Below are 22908 nucleotides of genomic sequence, written 5' to 3'. Positions count from 1 at the left end.
AAAGACAAAAAAAGAGAAGAAAGCTACCTTCAGCATATATCCAGAAAAGTATTAATATCTCTTGATATAATACAGTACATAAAATTGATAAAAGATAAAGACTTTAGAGTTCCCGCTGTGGCTCAGTGGGTTAAGAATCCGACTGCAGCAGCTCAGGTCACCTGTGGAGGCTCAGGTTTGATCCCTGGCCCAGTGTGATGGGTTAAAAAGGATCTGGCATTATTGCAGCACCTGTGGCTCAGATTCAGTTCCTGGCCTGGGAACTTCCCTATGCCATGGGTGTGGCCATTTAAGAAAAAAGATAAATATTTCAATACAAGAGTGAAAACAGATATGAAGAGATAAGGCTAATAAAATGATGAAAACCTCTTCATTACTAGTAGAATAAAAGCAGAGCCTTGTGAGAAACCATGATTCCACCATGGAGTTGACAACACTTGAAGACAGATGCAGCATCTCGGGTTGGCAAAGACAGGGAGCTGTACATTCTCAGCTGGGGGTGGGCATCTGGAGTGCTGGAGCTGAGTGGAAGGACAGCTGGCAGTTTCTGCAATCCTTAAAGATGCACATGCCATTTCATTGAGCAACGCCACTTTTGTGAATCAATACTCTAGTAAGATAAGCCAAAAATACTAAAATACTATGTTTTCATGCTTATACAAGAGGAAGGAGTTTATAAAGAAATGGTTTAACCAATGCTAAGGAATGTTCACTTCACTATTAAGAGAAGAACGCTTCGCTCATCTTCATTAGCCGGGAAAGACACCCACGTGGATAAGGAGGAAAGGAGAGGTCTGAGTCAAAGGGACACATTTGCGGAAATACAGACGGTGTTTAAACCAAAGGAATGGACGAGGTCACCAGGGATTTTATCAAAGCATCAGGGCCAAGCTCTAATGAGAGAAAGCCAGCAATGAGGCAGAGGAATTAGGAGAAAAATCCCAAGAATTGTTACGGAGGAAGTGAAGTCACGTGAGAAATTGCCTCACATGAGCAAGGACTACTATCCACTGGATTTTTTCACATCAAGGTGATTTCACCAAAGTGGATTCGGTGGCGGGGCGAATGGACCAACTTGGAGAGGAAAAGAGTCGCTGAATGTTGGAGATCACAGGTATCAATTCTGCCAACATGTGACCATGAACCCAGAGAAACGAGGTGGTGGCCAGAAAAGAATCTGAGGTCCCAGGGGACTGTCTGTATTTAAACTGATGGGAAACGGTGCAGGGGGGAGACTGGTGATGCAGGAGAGAGAGGCAATGGCTGAAGGGGGTGCAGGGTCCAGAGTCCAGAGCTCCCTGGCTTTGGGAACACGGAGGAACTATTCAGGGTGACAGACAGACGTGAGCAAAGTGGGTTTCACACGTTGGCGCCTTTGTAGACGTAAGGATGGGGAGAGGCGGCAGTTGCATCTGATGGTTCCTCTTTTCTCGTCCTAATGACTTTAACCTTCTTGCTACTACGCATGCACTTAGAGGAGAACTGAACCCCCGGAGATGGAAGCCAGGCGGAGTTGTTCCAACTTGTTCCTGAGACACCTGCGGGAATTTAACAGGGCGGACCGCGAGCTTCTGATCCAGTTGGTCAGAAGCGCAGGTGCAAGGTTTCAGGAGACACCAAACTCGAGCCCGTGACTCCCTGGAGCTCCATTTCTCATTGCTATTTTTTTTTCCATTTTTTAAAATTTTCCTGAAGTATCCTCGATGTGTAAGGCTGGGATCATTTCTGCTGTGCCACAAAGTGACTCAGTTGTTCATGCACACATCCATTCTCCTTCAGAGCTTCTTCCCACAGAGAGTATCGCAGAATACTGGGGAGAGTTCTCCGTGCTATACAGCAGGGCCCCGCTGGCCCGTATTCCACAGACCTCAGCTAAGGCTTCCGGTCAAGTTCAGAGGTCACCCTCACCAGGCACGACCCAGACTCTCACCACAGACTCAAGACAGCTTCTGGGCCATAGAGACACAGGAATCATCAGCGGTCTTTGTTTGCTCCTAACGCTCCTGCTACCTCTTGCTTCCACAAGACATTTCAACATTTCCATATAGGACGCATGATGGGACATGGAGAACCGAGCCAGGCCCCACGGAGCCAGAGAGGAGTGCGGGCGGGGCGGTGGGACCAGAGGCTGTTTCATTCCCTGAACAGTCTTTCTTACATGGTCTTAAAGTTTTGATTTTCTTTCTTCCCTTTTTTTTTTTTTTGTTGTTGTTTTTTTGCTTTTTAGGGCCCACGGCTTATGGAGGTACCCAGGCTAGGGGTCAAATCAGAGATACAGCTGCCCGCCTACACCACAGCCACAGCCACACAGGCTGTGACCTAAACCGCAGTTCATGGCAACACCAGATCCTCAACCCACTGAGCAAGGCCAGGGATCGAATCCGCATTCTCACAGAGACTAGTTGGATTTGTTTCCACTGTGCCACGACAGGAACTCTCTTCAAGTTTTGCTTTTCTGATTGTAAAGCATGTCCCTTGTAGATAATTTTTCAAATATAGGAGAATTTACAACCTTCATGACAACTATAATGACCATATACATAATTATACATTTAATTAGTCATACTAACTATATGTAAATAGTCACATATAAATATTGAATTATAACTGGTTATAATGCTAATGGATGTTCATAATTGCCATTATAGAAACTAATTATAGCTAAATTATAATAACTGGTAATTTCTTCAGAGTTAGCTACTGTTGAAATTTGCACTTAGACCTTTCCGTATATACCTATACCTACCGTATATATGTGTATATACACATCTAGTCAGTATACACCGGCTTTTACATTAAATACTGATGTGTCCCTAGAGAGTCAAAGTTCCTCGCAATCACTCTTCACTGGCATCCCAACATGGCGCCACCAGGCTCCCTTCCCAGGATCACCTGTGGTTCTGCTGTTAGACGTTTTCAGAAGCTCTGGCTCCTTCCCAGGACGGGGTCCACGTCCTGCTGCCCAGCTTGGACGTGGATGTGGTGTGTGGACACACAAGAGCCAGAGTGAAAAGACAGGCCCGTGGGAGAAGCGGAGCTATGCACAAAAGGACTGGCGTGGGAAGGATGGAGCAGCCCATCGCCCTGCCCATTGACCCTCCTCACGGTCAGGAGAAGCGGCCACAGCACGGAACATCTAAACTGTGGCTTTGGATCCTTAGCAAGAGACCTTTGGGATTCTGTAAATGCCCTCGTGTTTCCATCTATGTGCTCGTCATCCTTCAAAACCCAGCTCCAGACACAAATGTCCCTTGACTAGTGGCACCCAATGCACACCGTGGCCGAACTCCTTTAGCATACCGTACCATTCCGCCGGAGAAGCCAGCACTTGACAACACGCATGCCTCTTTCCCGTCTCACAGTCCTGCCACACACAGAGCTTAGAACACAGTCGCATCTTTAGTAAGAAGTTGGTGATTACTCTGATAAATTCATCCGGAACATGTTTGTTCAGGTATTTTGAACATTTCACTCTCCAATCATTTCAGATTTCATCTGGGCTGCAAAAAAGCATCGCCCATGCTTCCAGGGGCCAGGCTTCATCACTTCTCCCAATTTTCTGAAATTCTAAACTCAAAGAATTCAGCTGCAACAAAAGTTATTGAAGGCAGGACAGGGCAGCCTCATGTTTATTTGGTGACCAACTGCTCCCTGAACCTCCAAGGTCATGTCAGCCTGTCCCTTCGTCCTTCTGCTCATGCTCCACGGCTGCCTTCCACCAGGCATGTGCACTCTGCCTGGGAGGACCCAGGGTCCCCGCAGGAGTGGTGCAGGGGGTTTCAGGGCTTCCCTCTGCAGAAGCACAGACAGGAGAAATAGCGACACTCTGCTGGTGCAGGAAAACAGGAGAGGCGGCAACACAAGAGCCCCCAAGGGTGCGAGAAGCCCAAGATTTCAGGCTTAAAACCAAACACCCTTCTCCTGACTCCTAAAGGTGTTGTGCATCTTAACACATTACGTTTTTACTAATTAAAGAGCTCAAACTGACTTTACAAGTGAATTCCTTTTGGAGTTAAAATTGCCCTGCAAGCCAAAAACATGCCTCTCTTGGGTGTGCTGAGGAGCAGGGCATTTTCATTTTCATTAATCACCATGTCACTCCTATACGCATCCCCCACAAAAGACAAGAGAAAGGTGAATATTATCCTCTTCCCCACGATTGTGGTATCTTTAAGGTCCCCTTCAGGGCACAACTCAAAATCCATGCCAAATATGCAGTCCCTGAATGATGTTCCTTAAATGTCCTCTGCCCACAAAACCCTCATCTTAGGAGGGAACCATTTTCTACAGATGTCATCTGTCCCTTTAAGACAAGGACATAAATGAACAGAAGTTTTCAGAAGGGCTACAAGAGGAAAAAAACACAGCTCTAGCAAGCCATGTTTGCCATAACCTGTCTCCCTCTTCGTTAGAACTATCAGAAGAAGGTATCGACGCAGGTTCTATCAGGCTCAGAAAATCCTGCTAAAAATTCGGGGTTCCTTGAAGACACCCTTGATGGACCTATGAGAAAACCCAGGGCCAAACTGTTTTCACCCCACTGGCATCCGTGTGGAGCATTTGGTACAGATGTCACTCGAGTCCCTGAGGGTGGCAAGGCGAATGATGCAAGGACAAAAGTTTACAGTCAAGGATAAGCCTCAGGATGAAGCTTACAAGTTGAGTGTTGGATGGAGACATAGGCAGTTAAACTTGAGAGTAAAATAAGCACTAAACGGCCTCGGCTCTATATTAATGAGCTAAGTTTTTAGGCAAACACTTGATTAATATATGCCGATACCTAGAAATAGCCTCATAACATTCTTTCTATAGATGGCTTTTTGAAAATTGCTGGGTGCATCTTTTCCTGAAAAAGCTGGAGTGGTAACAATTTCTATACTCTCAGCATCTGGATCACACTGGAATTATTTCAGAACCTGGCATTCTGAGGAAATTCCTTTACAACGTAAACCAGCTTTCAAAGTCACCCGTTCTGAATGTCACTCATGCAGATGTGGCATGCCAGCAGCCCTGCCTCAAATCTGGCATCTGCAGAGAATACTATTTTAAGAAGACAAAAAAGCGTAGGAGCAAAAGATCAAGGTTACTCACAGCACTTGATAAAATGATAGTGAGACATCTTTCCATCTCAGACAGCAATCTTGCTCCGGGTTCCAGCATTCTCTACGGCGACCGCTGCCTTCCCCAGGAACTGCATTATTCAGAGCTTTGACTCAGGTGACAGTTTACCTCGAGATGCATTATTGAACCGAGGCTCTGTTTCCTGATCCTGCAAAACGCTTCAAACTCATTCTCATTCAGCAGCTGGAGTTGGGATCAGCTTCTCTTCCGCGGGGCCGGAGCCGCCAGCGCTGCACGTGCTATTGGAGCCCCTTGATTGACAGGCTCCTAGTGCCAGGATCCCGGGAATCGCCCCCTCTAATTGGTGCTCACGTGCAGCCACCTCCCGCCGGCTGGGCTCCGAGGTGTGCTGCAGTGCGGCTCTCACGGCTTAATGCTTTTCAAGAGCTTTCCGATGGCAGCAAACTAGGTAATGAGGGGGCTGGAGAGAAGCAAGCGACAGAAGGAGGGACCCTACATCTTATTTGTGCACCTCGTCCAGGAGCCCGATGTGATCAGATTCTTAGCTGGTCCCATAGCTGATTATTTTTAGTTGCCACCAGTTGCTGTGTGTGAACAGGCAATGGACTGCAGGGTCTCAAAATAACCTTCCCCGCCCCCTTAGAGGTCTTAGCTCTGCCTCTCCTAATTGAAGATGTTGCATGACATTTCACAGCACATCTCTGGTTCTCTGTGCAGAATGCCAAACTCGAAGGATCCACAAAACGCTTGGGGTTGGCAAAGCTTTACAAATTTAGGTTCCTGCTACCTCTGCAGGCTGCAGCGAATGTCACTGTGCAACCGGCCGAAGGCAGAGTTAGAATCCAAAAGAAAGAGATACACGGTCGTCAAGGGTTATTACACTAAAAATCAGGATCACGCTCCTGATACAGTAGCCTCGCTAGCCAAAGAGAAGGACGTATGCAAGAGGCTTAGAATGGAAATGAATTTTCTCTTTTAACACTTTTTAATGATGGTCTAGAAAACAAGTTGACAGTCTCGATTTTGCGTTTCGAATTTTGAGGGCCTTTAGGAAAATAACTACACGGGGGGTTAAACATGGACACAGCTCTAAGGTCTAAGCCTCGGTCGTAGATTGCTTTCCTAAACAGAACGCAAAGCGCAGTGCCTTTATTAAATCCAGACTGTAGAACTCAAACCTATGCAACAAAGGCCATGCCTTAAATTTCCACTGAGGAATCATTCTATTTTCACAGTAAGATGAAGAACAGGTTCAAGGTTTAGAGCCGAATGGCCTGGGTTCACATCCAGACTCTACTCCTTAACCCCAGGGCTACCTGGACAAAAGACTTAGCCTCCTGGAGCCTCAGCTTCCTCACGGACAGGTGCCAAGCACAACGCCTAACCTTTACCCCGAAGGCTAGAAAACCGCCTACACAAATTCAAGTTGATATTGTTGGAGCTGAACAAAAAGGTGCCATCAGCGTTAACAAGGAATCCATACTTAGCTAGACATCACATGACTGCAGTGGACACGCAGACTTGTTTTCCCAAGAATCAGAACGAGGATTTTTCAGCCATCATCAGCAATGTGTATTCCTCACTTACTCAGTCCGAAATTAATTATCAGGAGGCACTGTTATCAAGTCACCATTTTTAAGTGCTTTTCAGGAATAAAAATACGTCTAAAATATACCTTTTATGTACAAGGATTATGGAGTCTATTGTTTATGACTTCCTGTGTTCCGAAATGTTTCCTAATAAAACTGTAACTATTTATATCTGTTATCCGACAAAAGACAAGGCTCTCTCTTCCCACCTCGATAACAAATCCTCAAATACACATACAGGAATGATGATTTTATGTGAACGTTGTCCAGGGTCTCGTTGGGGAAAATGCTATCCCCCTGGATACACCTGTTCCCTCCTCTTAACACAAAGGTAGCCTGTGTTACCTAGATCCCTTCCTTAAATATATGTATGTCTTTGTTTTCTGCAAATTCCATGCCTCTACATAATATATATTCAATAAACATCTTAAGACAAGTGAGTTCTATGACTTCATTTATTAAATGAGAGAGAGAAAAAACAATATATGAGAGTCAGAGAAGTGTGTTTGGCAAAGAATATATGCTATTAAAAATATGATTGATGAGCCCTGAAAATTTATCATAAAGTAACTTAAGCCTTCCTCCTGGGAGAACACCTAGCAAAGACCCCTGTGAGAACTAACATACATCCCATTGCCAAGGGCTCATTACCAAATGTGTCTATTACTCATTCATTCCATAAACATTTGGCAGGTCGCTGTTTCTTGCTACTTGGAACACTGGGAAAGATGACTTCATGCCTCCCCTCAAAGTGCTTATACTCTGATGAAATAGAGACAAGCAAGCCAGCACCGTATATGTGCCAGAAATTACAGGACAAGAATTGCAGACCTCCAGAAGACGGTATGTAGGAGCAACAGCCAATCCACTCTAGGGTTAAAGGAGGCTGTCCCCAGAAAGGTATTCTTAGCTTTATCAGAACACTTACAATCTGGTTCATATGCATGAACTGTGTATGCACCTAATTCCCCCAGATGAACAGTTTCTCTCACCTTTCCGTCTCTGGAAACCACACACTCATGCTCAAAACTCTGGTAGAACTACATTTAACCACACAGAAATACATCTTCGTATTTTCCATCATTATCAGACCATAAGTAGTCTCTACCGCGTCGTTATTGTTGAGAGAAAATAATGCTGGCTCTATTAACCTCCCTCCCTCTATAAAGTGGAAAAATATTGGTAACCGACAATTGATTCAAATGCCCAGCTCTACGAAACTCAACTCAGTGTTACAAATTCAACTTAGGGACCACTTTGGGGGTCCTCTGATTCTGATACTTGAAATATAACATCAGAGTTGGCCACGGTGCTAGCAATAAAGACCTAGATTGGATTAGATATAATGTTAATTTATGTTGCAGAATATGGTCATTAAGTACAAAATGAAATAATGCATTTGAAAGAAGCTATTTTTCATCAGCACAAAACTTATACACTAATAAAGCACAAGCATTCGATTATCTTTCAGAATTACTACAATGGATAATTGTTCTCCCTGAATGTCACACATAATATTTCAAAAGCCATTTGGAATAATAAAGAAATTCTTTTTTCTCTTTTATACACCAACAGCTGCTCACTATGTAGGCTAATCCTAATAAAAACTCATGATTTTTTTTTTCTTTTAAAGGTTAGCATCATTATACACCAGATTTTTTCAAATAAGGCTGAATTATTTCCAGACCAGAAAAAGAAATGAAATAAGAAACTGGAATGATCCTAGGGACAGACAAGCATTTAAAAATCACACACTTGCTTATTATTAAATATCTTTAAAAACAGGATGTGTGTTCTACACAGCTTCAAAATAGGTTTTCTAGTGAAAGCTCACAGGTGAGATAACCACTGCATTTCGACTCCCACGTGGAGGGATCTATTATGCCGGTCCTTTTGTGGATAAATCCCATATGGAACAGGTCTACATTTTGTCCCAACTTATTAAATGATGGAATTAAAACTCAAGCTTACAAACACCATTAGGTAGGGAGCTATAAAAATTCCAAAAGAGGCTATAAATTACATGCCAAATTTTTTTATAGAGAAAATTCAAGCCCCAGGACAAAGTAATCTTTGTTTATTCTCTGGGAATTGGTTGTGGCTTTAAAATATTAAACATTGGTGAAGAAAAGCACATACAAGCTTAGGGACCTTGATCCACAGGCAACCCCTCACAAAATGGCGAGAAACAAAATTTATGGTATTGCCCACCACAATGCTTCTGGATAGACAGAGTCAAGATCTTCTCTCTTGAGAACAATAATTTAATTTAATATTTTAAGGTCCTTTTTTAATTTTTTAGGGCCACAAGTGCAGCATATGGAAGTTCCCAGGCTAGGGGTCAAATCAGAGCTGCAGCTGCCAGCCTACACCACAGCCACAGCAACACGGGATCCAAGCCATATCTGGGACCCACACCACAGCTCATGGCAATGCTGGATCCTTAACCCACTGAGTGGGGTCAGGAATTGAACCCGCATCTTCACGGATACTGGTCAGGTTCGTTCCACTGCCACAATGGAAACTCCAAGATCTTACACATCTTTTTTTTTTATTTTTATTTTTTTTATTTTATTTTTATTTTTTTTGTCTTTTTGCTGTTTCTTTGGGCCACTCCCGTGGCATATGGAGATTCCCAGGCTAGGGGTCCAATCGGAGCTGTAGCTGCCAGCCTACGCCAGAGCCACAGCAACGCGGGATCCAAGCCGCGTCTGCAACCTACACCACAGCTCACGGCAACGCCGGATCGTTAACCCACTGAGCAAGGGCAGGGATCGAACCCGCAACCTCACGGTTCCTAGTCAGATTCGTTAACCACTGCGCCACGATTAACCACTGCGCCACGACGGGAACTCCGATCTTACACATCTTAAATGGTCCTTTCCTGAAGGCTGCAGAGAAGACAAGATCTGAGTCATCAAGAAGAAAGGGTATAAATAAACTCAGTTCTTGCTAGAGTTCCAGCCTCAACAGTCAACCTCCCGGTGCCTCAGAACCGGGATCAAGCCTGCCTTGCCTGATTGATCAGATCCCTGCCTCTCTGACCATGTTCCCCTCACCAAACACAGTCTGCTGATTTGGTTTTCAGCCAGTCCACTCAAACACTGGCTATCAGATTCAAGACTCCTCACCTTTAAATAGCTCACAAGTCCCCTTCCAGAACAACTGGACACATAAGTTACACGTAGGTAATTGAGTTATATATATAAGTTAATTGTAGGTAATTCCCTAACAAAAGAGGGAATTTACAACACAGACAGTCATGGCTGGAAAGAAAATAGAGGGTAATGTAGGCCATCCTCTCTGTGTCAGCAGAGCAGTGAGGATGCCAAACCAGCCAAGCCCTGCTTTAGGGTCTCACTGTGAATATGCAATATAAGGGCAGGAAAATACTCATCAGAATTTATACAAATATTTTCATAGAGCAGCAAATGTAAAATAAAAACAAAGGCGATTTTAAAACTGTTCCACCTAAGATTGAAATTTGTTGTGTTATGCAATGCAATATAGAGTAATATAACATGCATATATGTGCACTGATATGGGGAGATAGGATAGATGATAGATAGACAGACAGACAGACAGACAGACAGATAATATCTCCCACACAAGCTATAAGAAATGCTCTGATTGCTCCATAAGGGCATCTGGTTACTCACATTCCCTGTGCAATTTTTTTCCTCTCTAATCAGAATGAGATGCTTTGAATTCTAATGAGTATCAATTAAATTAAGTATCTAGGAAAGGAAATTTGTAAAACATTTGCAAATTTATTCACTTGAATGTTAACAACCACTTTGAAATCCCTCTAGCATATGTTACCACTATCTAGGTTGACTTGCCCACTTTCAGATATTGTTTCACCCACCAACGTTTGATCTTGCAAACAAGAGTTTGGACCTCTTAACTGTAAGGCAGCAAGGGAAGCTTACAAAAAATAGTTTATATTTGTATGACTGCACCTAAGTTTGTGAGCACATGTGTAACATGGGCACATGTACGACAATGATTGAGCATTCTCGGCGTGTTCTTCAGCTTCCTGTGACTGGTGGGATGGACAAATGACTGACCTTCCACGGATGAGGAAGCTAAGTGGAGAGATCAGTGTTGGCCTAAGAGAGATGGAGTTGGGAACCGAGGCTCAGATGGCTGCGAGGATCTACACACAACTGTCCAGTAGAAGACAATTACCTGAGATATCTGATGACCTAAAAGATAATGCCAATGTTCCTGCAAAGAATGAAAGCAATTTTGAGTCAAATTTGGAGCCTCTCCTTCATACTTTCCCTACTGATATAATTCCTTTAAAAATATGTCTCATAAAAAAACATGTCCTTATCTACAATTTAACTGCACACACACACATTTATCTACATACACACGAAGTCACTCAATTTGTATGCATCCTTTGACAGTCACTTTGAGCCCATTCAGCCTACAAACTTTTCTGGACTGATTTTATTCTACGTTAAGTCCTGGCCTTTACTGAACCCTCTGGTCACTTTTCCATGTTCCAGTCAATCTAGCATCTCATGACACAATGCTTTAAATTTGCCTTTAGCTGCATCACATGAAAAGCCTCTTTTTAGGTAGATAATTACTTGAGGGGCAGACCTTCTACTCTCCTTATTTCCTACCAAGTCCAAAACGTCAAAGACCATTCAAGGGTCACCAAATGAAGAACAAAGAATTAGAATTACTCTAAAGCACCTTCCGGGGCACTACACAGAGTGTCTGAAGGAATATTTTATTAAGCGCAGGATTACTGAACGTTGGGAAAACGTAATTTCCTCTACTTGAGAAAGAAGGAGAAGAGGCAAGAGATGGAGTGGAGGGTAAGCCTTCTTCATGTGAGCATGAAGGCAAAGGAAACCATTCATCTGCCTGTTCCATATTCCCTCGAAAGGCTCCTTTAAAATGCATCATAAGGGAGTTCCCGTCGTGGCGCAGCGGAAACGAATCTGACTAGCATCCCTGAAGATGCAGGTTCGATCCCTGGCCTCGCTCAGTGGGTTAAGGATCGGCATTGCCGTGAGCTGTGGTGTAGGTCACAGACGTGGCTCGGATCTGGTGTTGCTGTGGCCCTGGTGTAGGCGGGCAGCTACAGCTCCGATTCGACCCCTAGCCTGGGAACCTCCATATGGTGCAGATGCGGCCCTAAAAAGGACAAAAAGACAAATAAAATGCGTTATAGGGTGACTTGGGGGCAAGGATAAGGTATGGTGGTCTCTAAATTTGGGGACATAATGTTAATAGTATTTTAAAGTGATTTGGAAAAAAATGTACAGTGAAATATCCATGTTCATAAGTAACATTATATTATTTTCCAAAGTTGGAGGTGAAACACTTCTGGAGAAGTTGCAGTAGCCGCCCGCGTCGGGGGACAGGGCTCCGTAACTCTTTGCACATGCACACCCAGTCTGAACCGTCCGCGCAAAGAGCGGGGCTGCCTCGGTCGAAGGGCGTCTGCATGAGAACGTGGCTGGGGGGTAGAGATGATGCAGCTCTCAGGGGAGCTGGGGGAGGGTGTCCTCCCCAGCCGCCCTTGGTACACTGTCCTGTCCTCTCCGGATAAGGTTTACTCCAGCTCCCCCCACCCCCATTGGGAAGCTATGCCCAAAGCCTGTAACAGCTGAGCGTTTCCTACTTCTGTGCCTCCTCCTCTGTGCTACAACCCCCTGCACATCCCCAGCACTGTGAGGCTTTCACCGCATGCCTCTGCGGGAGCTGGGGCTCAGGACACCAGCACCAGGATGCGGGGTGAGGAGCAAGTCTGTTTCCTGGCCATACTCCATGACCTCATCTTTCCTATCAAAATCTCTCTCTCTCTCCTCTCCCTTCTTCTTGGGTCTCTTCTCCTTTTTCTCTCTCTCTTCCTCCTCCTCCGCCTTCCCTCTCCCTCTCTCTCCGTTTCACTCATATGGAGGATTGGAGAAACGTCTCAGTTGAGCAACGCTGCCTGCATAGGGTGAGGCTAAGGGAAGCCCAAGAGGAAGGACCATCCTTGCCCCTCACGAGGCTCCTCCGGGGGGTGACCTAGAGGCTCAAAGAGGGCAAGGTAAGAAGGTGGGTGAGGTGAGGTGGGACTTAAGAGAACAGAATGAAAGATGGGGGACCCTCCGCCCCTTCCCTGTCCCCCACCCTCTGGCTTCTTTGCTTGGGTGAGATATACTGATTTATTACTGCAAGCCCTCCTGCTTCTGTTTCCTATTAGGCCTTATTTATGTCTCACGTGGGCTCTCTCTCAAAATGCTAATATGATGCTATAATACAATGATGTGGACGCTTGCACCGCAGAGCATCCCTCGTGGTCGCCATGGCCACGGGGGTCAGTGGACCATAAAAGTAGAGGAGTGATCAGAAGAGATTTCCACACAGAAAGCACAGGACTCCACAGAACGAGGAGGCACAGACTTTCATATATGGGCTTTACGGGGGAGGAATGGAATTTTCAATTCTTAGGAAGCAGTGAAGGTGGAGCAAGTCTACTAGACTTTTATTTTCTGTTTCATATGTTATCTAAGCTAGCAATCATGTGTAAGCTGTTAAAATTATAGAATTATTTCCAAAGCACCGAGGATGTTGACACACACCTCCAGACTCCAATATGAAAGTGTTGATTAAGTGGTTTAAGGTAGGTTACACTGTGATGGGTGTGAAGAAACAGCACTGAAATAAAAGTCTCATGTGAAGCTGAGAGGAGATATTTTGAGGGTGTCAAATTATGATTCTTCTTTTACAGGAAGAGCAGGCAAAACTAATGTATGATGACAGAAATTTTTAAAGGTGGAGTCCTGATGGGAAAGGGGCACCAGGGAACTTTCTAGAACGATGAAAATGTTTCATATTTGGATTTGGGTGATGGTTATCTAAGTACAAACAGCTAAAGATATATATTTCTTGAGCTGTAAGATGTGTGCATGGTACCATACCCGAATGATATCAAACTTTTCAGAGTGTCACAGAAAGTGTCATAGTTCCTAACACAGCAGCAAGCGGTACAGCAAAAGAAAGCTTCCCAAGGTGTATAAAGCTAAGGTAATTCATCCTACATTTGTCATTCAACAACCACAGACTGACAGGCTACACATATCATGCAGATGCACACACACAGATACGGAACAGTCCCTGCCCTTAGAGTGATTTTTCAGCGTGGTACATAGGCAATCGCAACACAGCACCACACATGCGGCATCACCAAAGCAGAGGGGTGTGTGCCATTCAGGGAAGCAGAGTGCTCACAAAGATCAGAAAAAAGACTGTTCGCAGGAGGGCCCAGCCCCCCCCAGCACAGGCACTGCCCACTGAGACAGCCGGGAGCAGCTGGTACTCCAGACAGTTGCACCGCAGATAAGGAGTGGCTGGAGTGGACCCTGCGGCGATGGAGAGGACACATCACCAAGGACATCACTCGTGGTACAAACAGCTTCCTCATCTCAAGACAGGTTTATCTGAACTGGAGCCTCCAGACGCCCCCAGTCTCTCAGCATAGGGTTCACAGCGTTTCAAAGGGGTCCCTGAGCCCGCAAATAAAGATCACTCTTGAAGCCGATGGAGACTGGCCCGCAGATTTTTAGCAGTTGAGCCCAAGAGTGAAACCCTGAGAAGGGCAGATTGGAGGAAGATGAGATGGGCAGGAAGGAAGCTAATTAAAAGCTCTTCTAATAGTCCAAGTCAGACGTAAGAAGGCTTGAAGCAGAGTCACGGCGGGGGGCGGGGGGGACAGGGCCGACTGGGTGAACCCTCGGGAAGCAGTGATGTCAAGACTGTCGGGATGGCGAGATGCAACGCGAGCCAAAGGAGCAAAGACTGGCCGCCCGCTTTTAGGCCTTTGGCTGTTCAGTGAGGTTCGGAGTGGGGTCAGAGAGAGAGAGAGGAAGCTGCAGAGCAGAAGAGGAAGAAGTAGTCTGGGGGGGAAGTCAGTAGTGATTCTTCACGGCTGAAAATAGAACCAAGCCAGGACCCTGTGGGGCCTTCCCAAGACACAACGCCTCCATCCTCTGCCTTTCTCTGGTCTGGAGACAAACTTTAGGTAAGGCTTTATCTCTGGACTCTTAACTCTATGCCATTGACCCACATGTCTAGCCGCATGCCGGTACCACGCTTTCTCCATAACTACAGCTCTGTAGTCATTTTGAAGTGGCAAGCATCAATCCTATAATTTGGTTTTTCCTCAAGATTGTTTTGGCTAGTCTGAGCTCCTTGCATTTACACACCAATTTAAAGCTCAGACTGTCCATTTATGAAAAAAGGGCCAGCTCTACTTTTAATAGGAGTTGCATTTAATCTCTAGACCAGTTTGGGGAGCACTGTCTTTTCAACATTAAAACATTTGGTCCTCAGAAACAAAATGCATTTCTGTTTGAGATTTCTTTAATGTCTCTCAACAGTGACTTGTAATTTTACATGCACAAATCTTGCATTTCTTCTGTCAACTTTATTCCTAAGTATTTTATGCTTTTTAAGGATATTTGTAAGTGGAATTTTCTTAAATCCATTTTTAGATTGTTCATTGCTAGTTTATGGAAATACAATTGATTTTTTTTTTGTTTACTGACTTGTGTCCTATAAAATTTATAGAACTTATATGTTAGTAATATTTGGGGAGGTTACTTAGGATTTTCTATACGTGAGGTCATGTTACCTGAGAATAAATCATTTCACTTCTTCCTTTGTAATCGCAATCCCTTTTATTTCATTTTCTCGCCTGACTGCCACGGCTAGAACTTCTAGTACATTATTAAATTGAAGTTATGAAGGCAAACATCCTTGTATTGTTCCTGACCTTGGGGATAAAGCTTTCAATCACTCACCATTATATATAATTTTAGCTGTGGATTTTTCATAGATGCACTTTATCAAATTGAGGAAATTTCCTTCTATTGAGTCTTTTTATCATTAAAGGTTGTTAGGCTTTGTCAAATTTCTTTTCTGAGTCTACTGAGACAATCGTGTGGTCTTAGTCTTCCGTCCCATTAATGTCACATTGTGTTAAACCAACCTTGCATTCCTGGGCTAGATCCCACTTGGTCATGGTGTATAATCCTTTATATATGTCTCTGGATCTGGTTTGCGAGTATTTTACTGAATCTTTTCCTTTTCATAAGGGACATCTATAGTTTCCAGGAATGTCTTTGTCTGGTTTTAATATCGGGGAAATAGTGTCATCACAGAATGACTAGGGAAGTGTCCCTTCTATCATGACACTGAGTTTTGAGGGTGCTTTGTTACACATTAACGCTAACTTCCATGAGCATAATCAGCAAGCACGATAACTAACTTAATGTCAGGAATTAAAGAGGGGGAAGGAGTAAAGATGAATTTTAGAATGTCTCAAGGATATCCAGAAATGAGAGCACATTTGGATGCAATCACTCATTTACATATTTCTAATGTTTTTACAGGCAGAATGTCAAATCCAGAAAGATTATGTAGATTTTCCCAGACATTCAAATGTACCTCACTATATTTAGAAAAAGCTGAAAACAAGTAGTTTCACATTTTCATCAAATTTAATTGAACTTCGGCCATTCTCAGACAAGGCGTCCAACAGACTTTCTTGAACTTTCAGTGCATCCATAATCAATCCTAGCCTCTCCAAGTTCTAAACATTATTTTACAACATTAGTCAAATTTAACTGTGGTCCCTTGCAGCCCAGCTCCCCTCCCTACATAGCATATCACCTTCAAACTTCAAACTTGCTGTGCTATTTCTTGCTTCAGAGTCTGTCTTAGAATCATCCCCTCATCCTGGCTACTTCTCCATGAGTTGCATCCTCGTTTAATTTCACGACCTAGTTAAAATAAGAACTAACCTTTCTTGGTTTCTTTTCTCCTTCAGCAGGAGAGGCACAGTCTATGAACAGAGGAGTGAGGACATGAAGCAGGCATCACTTCTGATGCCTTACACTTCATGCCCTGAAGTCTGAAAGGACGAGGGAGAACCACTGGAGAATCAGTTGTCGTGGCTGTGTCCCCACCCAACCAAACTCACTGCCTCACACCTGATAGGGCTCCATCCTCTGGGTTCCTCTGTACATGGTGGAGGGGTAAGCCTGGCATCCATCACTAAATGTGCCATTTATTCCATTTGCTTGGGAGTCTTCTGCAAACTCCAGATAGGGAAGGACTCTGTCTTACTGGACATTTTAACCTAACTATAGTTCTTGGCACATGTTAAATATTAAACTAGCAAGTAATGAACTAGAATCCTTAAAAATGAAGGGATTCCTCTGTCACGATTGTGCAGAGTCACTAGAACTGTCTCATTCGTATCTATTGCCCAAATATGCCATCACATCTAGAATTATATATTTTAATGTACTGATCAGCGTTAATAAAACCATGATTCAAGCATATCAGTACTTCTTTATCTGCCATCGGCATCCTATGTCTGTTTCCTTTTTTCTTCTTGAAGATTCCTTTTTCCCATAAGCATTCATTCACTCCCTGAGCATTCATTGTTTGTTCATTTTACAGACACAGACTGTGAAATGATTCAGTTACAGTCTCTTCCCAGGAGGGGCTTCAGAAGAGTCAACAAAATGGGCACTTAAAACATTACTGTGTTCAGAGTTCCCAGTGAGTTAAGAATCTGATTGCAGTGGCTTGGTCGCTTTCTAGGCACGAGTTCGATCCCCAGCCCTGCACAGTGGGTTAAAGAATCTGGCATTGCTAGAGTTTCCAAGTACGTCACAGCTGCAGCTCAGATTTGATCCCTGGCCCAGGAACTTCCATATGCTGAGGGTGTGGCCACAAAGAAAAAAATTACAATGTTCAGTCATACCCAGAGACTAAAGCTTACAATTGATTCAAATCTCTACAAAAATGCACACACATGCGTGTGTCTATGTGAGAAGTAAAGCATATACTGTCAGCATATATCACCTGCTTTCTCTTTCACTGTCCCAAATATTTTACTAGAGCGTGAAAATTCACAGAGAGCTTCTGTTTCATGCTTCTTGCTTATTTTGTTTTATAAGTGTTATGCCTAAAACCACCAGTTTATAGACTTACGGCTTTTGCTTCCCGCTCTGAGCCCAGTGAGATGACACTGCTAGCTGCTCACTTTCCCCTGTCACCATGTGCTCATCTGCTCCATGGGATAGAGACAGAAGAACCTTGCTAGACATCGGTGAGGTTTTGTAGGGGGCAGGAGTTCAGGTGGAATATTTGGTTCCCTACATCAGATGCCATGTATCTTTCGCAGTCACTAATTGCTAACTCAATTCCTGGACAAGCATCAGCATTATTTATTCTGGTTTTATGTTCTTTAAATGGCCTTTAAAAAAAAAAAAAAAAAAGCTGTCCTCATACGGGAATCTCTAAAGATTGCAGTATCGAAATTTTACAAGGCCCTTGGTGGGGCAGATGGTAAAACATAAAAGTTGTTCTGATTTTAAATTGAACTCAATCCAATCCTGGCGACATGTCATTTTTCTAGTTGTTCCAAATTAATCCCTTTCTTGTTTGTTTCAGGGTGACTTCCAATTCGAAATTTTTAAATGATTGCTTGGACTCATTGAGTTGGTGCTTTTTAAAGTTTTCCGTGATTGAATGCTGTAAAACAATAGCCAAGTTCTGCCCCCCACCCCAGGTCTTTGAAACCAGAAGGCTCTACTTTGCTAGTGTCTCTTCGTATTTTACACTGATTTACTCCTACTTATAGAGATCTAAATTATATGGATCTCGGGATCATTGAAATGATACATTTTTCACATTTAGACAGAAGATACGACATTATTTGCAAAATGATATATGTGATGCCTAATGGATATCTTTAATTTTTCAAGTTCATGGAAGAATTCGTCACTCAAAACATCACGGCTTCCGTGCCACCGCAGGCTTTCCTCTCTCCTCTTCTTATTAAAAGGATACCACTTAATTTTTCATTGACGCATCTGGAAATGAAGTTCCAGCAGATCCTTATTTATCGGAAGGGAAAATAATTAACAGATTCAAGGGGAAAGAAGCGGCGGCCGCCCGTGTTGTTAGGCATCCACCAGTTCTGTCTGCTCCTGCCTCTCAGCTCCCCTCCTTCCTTCTGCCTCAAGGTCACCTGTGCCCAGGGAGGGCAGCACGGCCGCTTGCTTATCAGAGCCTCTGCCAGAGCCAACAAAACCCAAGCCAAGAGAGAAGCGAATGTAAAAAGGAGGATTTGCTAGGAACTGCAATGCGGATGCAGCTGACACGCGAAGCCTCCCTCGATCGCAGCAGAGGCCTCGCCCATCTGCATCGTTCTGTACACACTGGAAACCCTCCCCGGCGCATCTCTGCTCTGCACGCTCATTCAGAAACCACTGCTGAGGTCTCATCTGCCTCTCCCACGGGGCAAACCAACAGGCCGGAGGATTCCAAGAGGAACGGAAGGTGACCCTTCCCCCCTGAAACGCTCGTGGCCCCAAAGAGCACCCACTCTGAGGAATGATCCAAAGAAAATTCTAGCCCAGCATCATCATTAAGAGGGAGTCCAGGGAGTTCCTGCTGTGTCTCAGCGGGTCAGAGACCCAGGTAGTCTCTGTGAGGACACGGGTTTGATCCCTGGCCTCACTTAGCGGGTTAAGGGTCCGACACTGTCTCTGCGGAGACTGTCTCACAGACACGACGACCGGGCCTCCGTCAGTGGGTTAAGATCCGCCGTTGCCACAAGCTGTAGCGTAGGTGGCAGATGCAGCTCAGATCCAGCATTGCTGTGCCGGTGGCGTGGGCCACAGCTGCAGCTCTGGTTGGACCCTGGCCTGGGAGCTTCCATATGCCACAGGTGTGGCCGAAAAAGAAAAAGAGAGAGAGGGTCCAGAGAGGAAATGGCCCAAGGAAATGGCAACGGGTACTCACGTTGGTCCATGAACAGAAAGGTTTCCATCTAGTACCCCCCAGGAATTACCCCCCAAGAACCACCCCGCACCTGATATCCTACCACGTATGTGTCAGACGCTGTGAGGAGCTGGCCCTCTCTCCTTCACCATCAGAAAACTCTGTGAGGGAGTTCCCGTCGTGGCGCAGTGGTGAACGAATCCGACTAGGAACCATGAGGTTGCGGGTTCGGTCCCTGCCCTTGCTCAGTGGGTTAAGGATCCGGCGTTGCCGTGAGCTGTGGTGTAGGTTGCAGACGCGGCTCGGATCCCGCGTTGCTGTGGCTCTGGCGTAGGCCGGTGGCTACTGCTCCGATTCAACCCCTAGCCTGGGAACCTCCATATGCCGCGGGAGCGGCCCAAGAAATAGCAACAACAACAACAACAACAAAGACAAAAAGACAAAAAAAAAAAAGAAAACTCGGTGAAGTGCATCCTGTTATTACCCCATCTTACAGCTGAGGAAACAACGCCAGGAAGGGCTGCCGTTGAAGGGCAAACCCAGAATAAGCCCTGGATGCCTGTTCTGGGCATAGCAGTCTGTCCCAAAGCTTCAGTGACTTTCTCTCTGCTTATCCTAAATCATTTCCTACTCCTCTCATCTGTTATGTGAGTTCTGCCCATGACTTTATTCGTAAGAATGTAAATGAGTCCTTCCACTTTAGACACCCCACTTTCTGGCATACCACCCCACCATCTCCTTCAAGCCCAGTGCTTTCCCCCCCGGAGCTCCTTCATGCGTCTATCATTTGTCATTTCTGATTCCTATTAGTGGTGTTAATTCTAGGCCATCTGTTTAATGACATGGTGCAATGTCATGAGGCTTCGCTCAAATGAGTATGTATCTTAGAACGTCCATCAGCACGCCTACATTTTTTCTACAGATGGCAGGGGTCATCTCAACCCGTATTAAAAACAGGGCATTTGTATCAGATTCAGTTCGGATTTCATCCCATATACGTATATATTTGAATTTAAGACCAGGAGCGAGAATGAAACCTGGGTCCCAGCAAACAGCTGAAACCTGACATCCATGTCTTCAAGTCCTTCTCTGACCGCCCTCTAGTGTTTGAGTTCAGTACTGCACCCATGCAAGTGCGCAGCCTTACGACTCTACAAAATTGTTCCTTCATTTACTCATGAGCCACTGGGCACCTACAATGTGCCCAGAACCCGCTAGTTTCCTACCCTGTGGGCTCGATGTCTCCCCTCAGGAGGGGCATGAGGACCTGGTTGGTACCCAAGGGCCTGCGGGCATCCCCGGACATCTTTCTTGCTCTGAGCGAGCCTCTCTGTCTGTGCACCCACTTGGGTACATTCTCCCCAGTGGGGAGACCCACACCCCAGGGGTTTGTGCCATAGAATCAGAAGACTGGCCGGGCCTGGGGGACACACAGCACCTGGAAAGGACACCCAGGAAGGAGGAAGAGATCCCGAGTGGTCCCGCAGCTCCAGGCAGAGCGAAATTTCCGGAAGCAAAGCAGAGGAAACACACGAGAGCCAGAGCAGCAGTTAATCGGAAAGTTCAAGGCTTGCGCGATGGATCCGCAACTCAGCCCAAGGGTTGGTTCCGGGCAAGGTTTGCCTTGACGGACCTGGAAACCGCTTTCTGGGAAAATCAGGAAAAACGAGGCAGCGAGGAAGAGGGCCGGGGAGGAGTGCGCTGGGGCCACACACGGATCCTTTCCAATGTCCTTCAACACATGAAAATAAAGAATTCCTTGGAGGTCTCTTATGGCGCAGTGGGTTAAGGATACAGAAGCAGCTGGGGTGGCTGCAGGGACAAGAATTCCATCCCTGGCCCAGGAATTTACTCATGCTCTAGGCATGGTCAAAAAAAAAAAAAAAAAAGAGAAGAATTCCTTACACAGGTTCTATTGCTCACCTGGATTTTGGGCATTTGGGCGTCATTTTTTCAAGGCCATTTCCTGCAAAGAATGGGCAGAAAGGTTCGAAGACGTATTCAGTTTACACACCTGTATGAGCATATATAGCTCAAATTTGTGAAAAATACTACGAAGGTCAGGAATAGCATCATATGAAAAAGAAAACAGGCAAAGTGTAATTTGATCGTGGGGAGGGGTGCAGCCAAGTGGGGATGAGACGTGGTTTTAGGGGGAGATGGGTTTGACGCAAAGCGGTGAGCGGCTGGGGTGAGAAAATTCCAAAGCTTGCGGAAGCCACGGCCTCTACATCCCAAAGGCAGGAGGGATGATGGCAGATTATTAACAGATGAGGCCAAAACACGCCCAGGCGGCTGCAGAGGTCGAGGAAGGAAGATGCCTGTGGGTTGGCGGCCATTCATGCAGGAACTGCAAATGCTTGATAATAGGCATCTAATGGATTTCAGGAAATGCGAGGGCGTTGAAACAGTGCCTTAGGCTGCCTCGCAGGCCTCAAGTGCTCGTGGAAGCGCTCCAACCCAGCCGCGGAGTCTTCAGAAATCTGCAAGGCTGAAAGTGCTAATTATCGATCCGTTGGAATTAACAACGTACTGTGGGAAAGAGGTCCAGGCTCGCTGAGAGATCAAGGCGAGTTCAATGCTGTTTATGCAGCCCTTTTCCAAAAGGGGCCATTTTTAGATAATCTGAGACTGAGGTCTGACACGGGGAACTGGGGGTCGAGGCAGAGGAGGGAGGAAAAGGGTGCCTCGAACATGAAAACAGCCAGCAGTTAAAGCTCAGCCAAGCCCGGGGCCAGGAGGGACCGAGGAGGGCCCTGGGGTCTGAATCCACCTCACTGTGGACCAGAGCTGGAGAAGGCGCCAGCGTGTTGAGGCCAGTTCCAGAAAGTTCCGTGAGGGACACTGGGGGGATGGGCATGCCTTTGCAGGCCAGCGCCATGCCCCTAGGTGTCTTCCCACAGGGTAGGTCACAGGTGGTGCACTCCTGTCGGGGAAACCAAAGGATGCACTGTAGTCGTAGTCCTAAGACAGCATCCTTGCAAACACAGTCAATTGTGTTCTTGGCACCGATGGCTACATTTGGTTCCCAAGTGTAATTCTTTCACAGGAGTCCATCCTGTGTGGGTAAAAAGGTCCTCTGGGAAATGGGGTTGCAGTGTGACTCTGAGCTAGGATACAGGCGTTGATAATAACCAGAACCCTAGTCTTGCTGCTGGGAGTGGTGTCTTGGCCGCAGGTCAATTGTTGGTAACTGCTGGAGACGTAGAAATGTGTAGACATGGATTGCATGTCTCAAAAAGGCGTTGTCCTGTTGAGGCCTTCCAAACCCACCCTTCCATCTAGACGGCAACCGACCTGCCTCTAATACTGTCTTCATTTCCTCTGCCTTGTTGCCGCACTTTTTCTCTCCAGATGCTACAGTCAGGATCTGAATCCCTCCCTGGCCTCCCAGATAAACGCTCCGAGTTAGCGCCTTGGTACA

The 22908-nt window shown here is 45.5% G+C and overlaps 1 protein-coding gene across 9 annotated transcripts in view; it reads right to left on the bottom strand.

Moving 5' to 3' along the window:
• Nucleotides 1-22908, bottom strand: part of MYO16 (myosin XVI) — a 539824-nt gene that overhangs the window by 436038 nt on the left and 80878 nt on the right. For 3 of the 9 annotated variants that reach the window (XR_014819944.1, XR_014819945.1, XM_084982293.1), the window contains exon 1: nt 5092-5338. The exons of the other annotated variants lie outside the window; for them this stretch is intronic. Coding sequence is in view for 1 of the 3 variants with exons in the window: in XM_084982293.1 (XP_084838419.1) it covers nt 5092-5119 (28 nt within the window). In the remaining 2 variants the exon portion in view is untranslated. Of the gene's footprint in view, nt 1-5091; nt 5339-22908 lie in introns of those variants that run through there. 9 annotated transcript variants of the gene reach the window in all.

The sequence above is a fragment of the Sus scrofa genome, chromosome 11 (assembly GCF_054392235.1).
Source record: "Sus scrofa isolate SSC_HxYL_T2T_F1_AM1 chromosome 11, Sscrofa_HxYL_maternal_Yorkshire_Landrace_v2.0, whole genome shotgun sequence".
In the NCBI taxonomy this organism is placed as follows: Eukaryota; Metazoa; Chordata; class Mammalia; order Artiodactyla; family Suidae; genus Sus; species Sus scrofa.
This window is presented reverse-complemented; position numbering and strand designations above follow the sequence as displayed.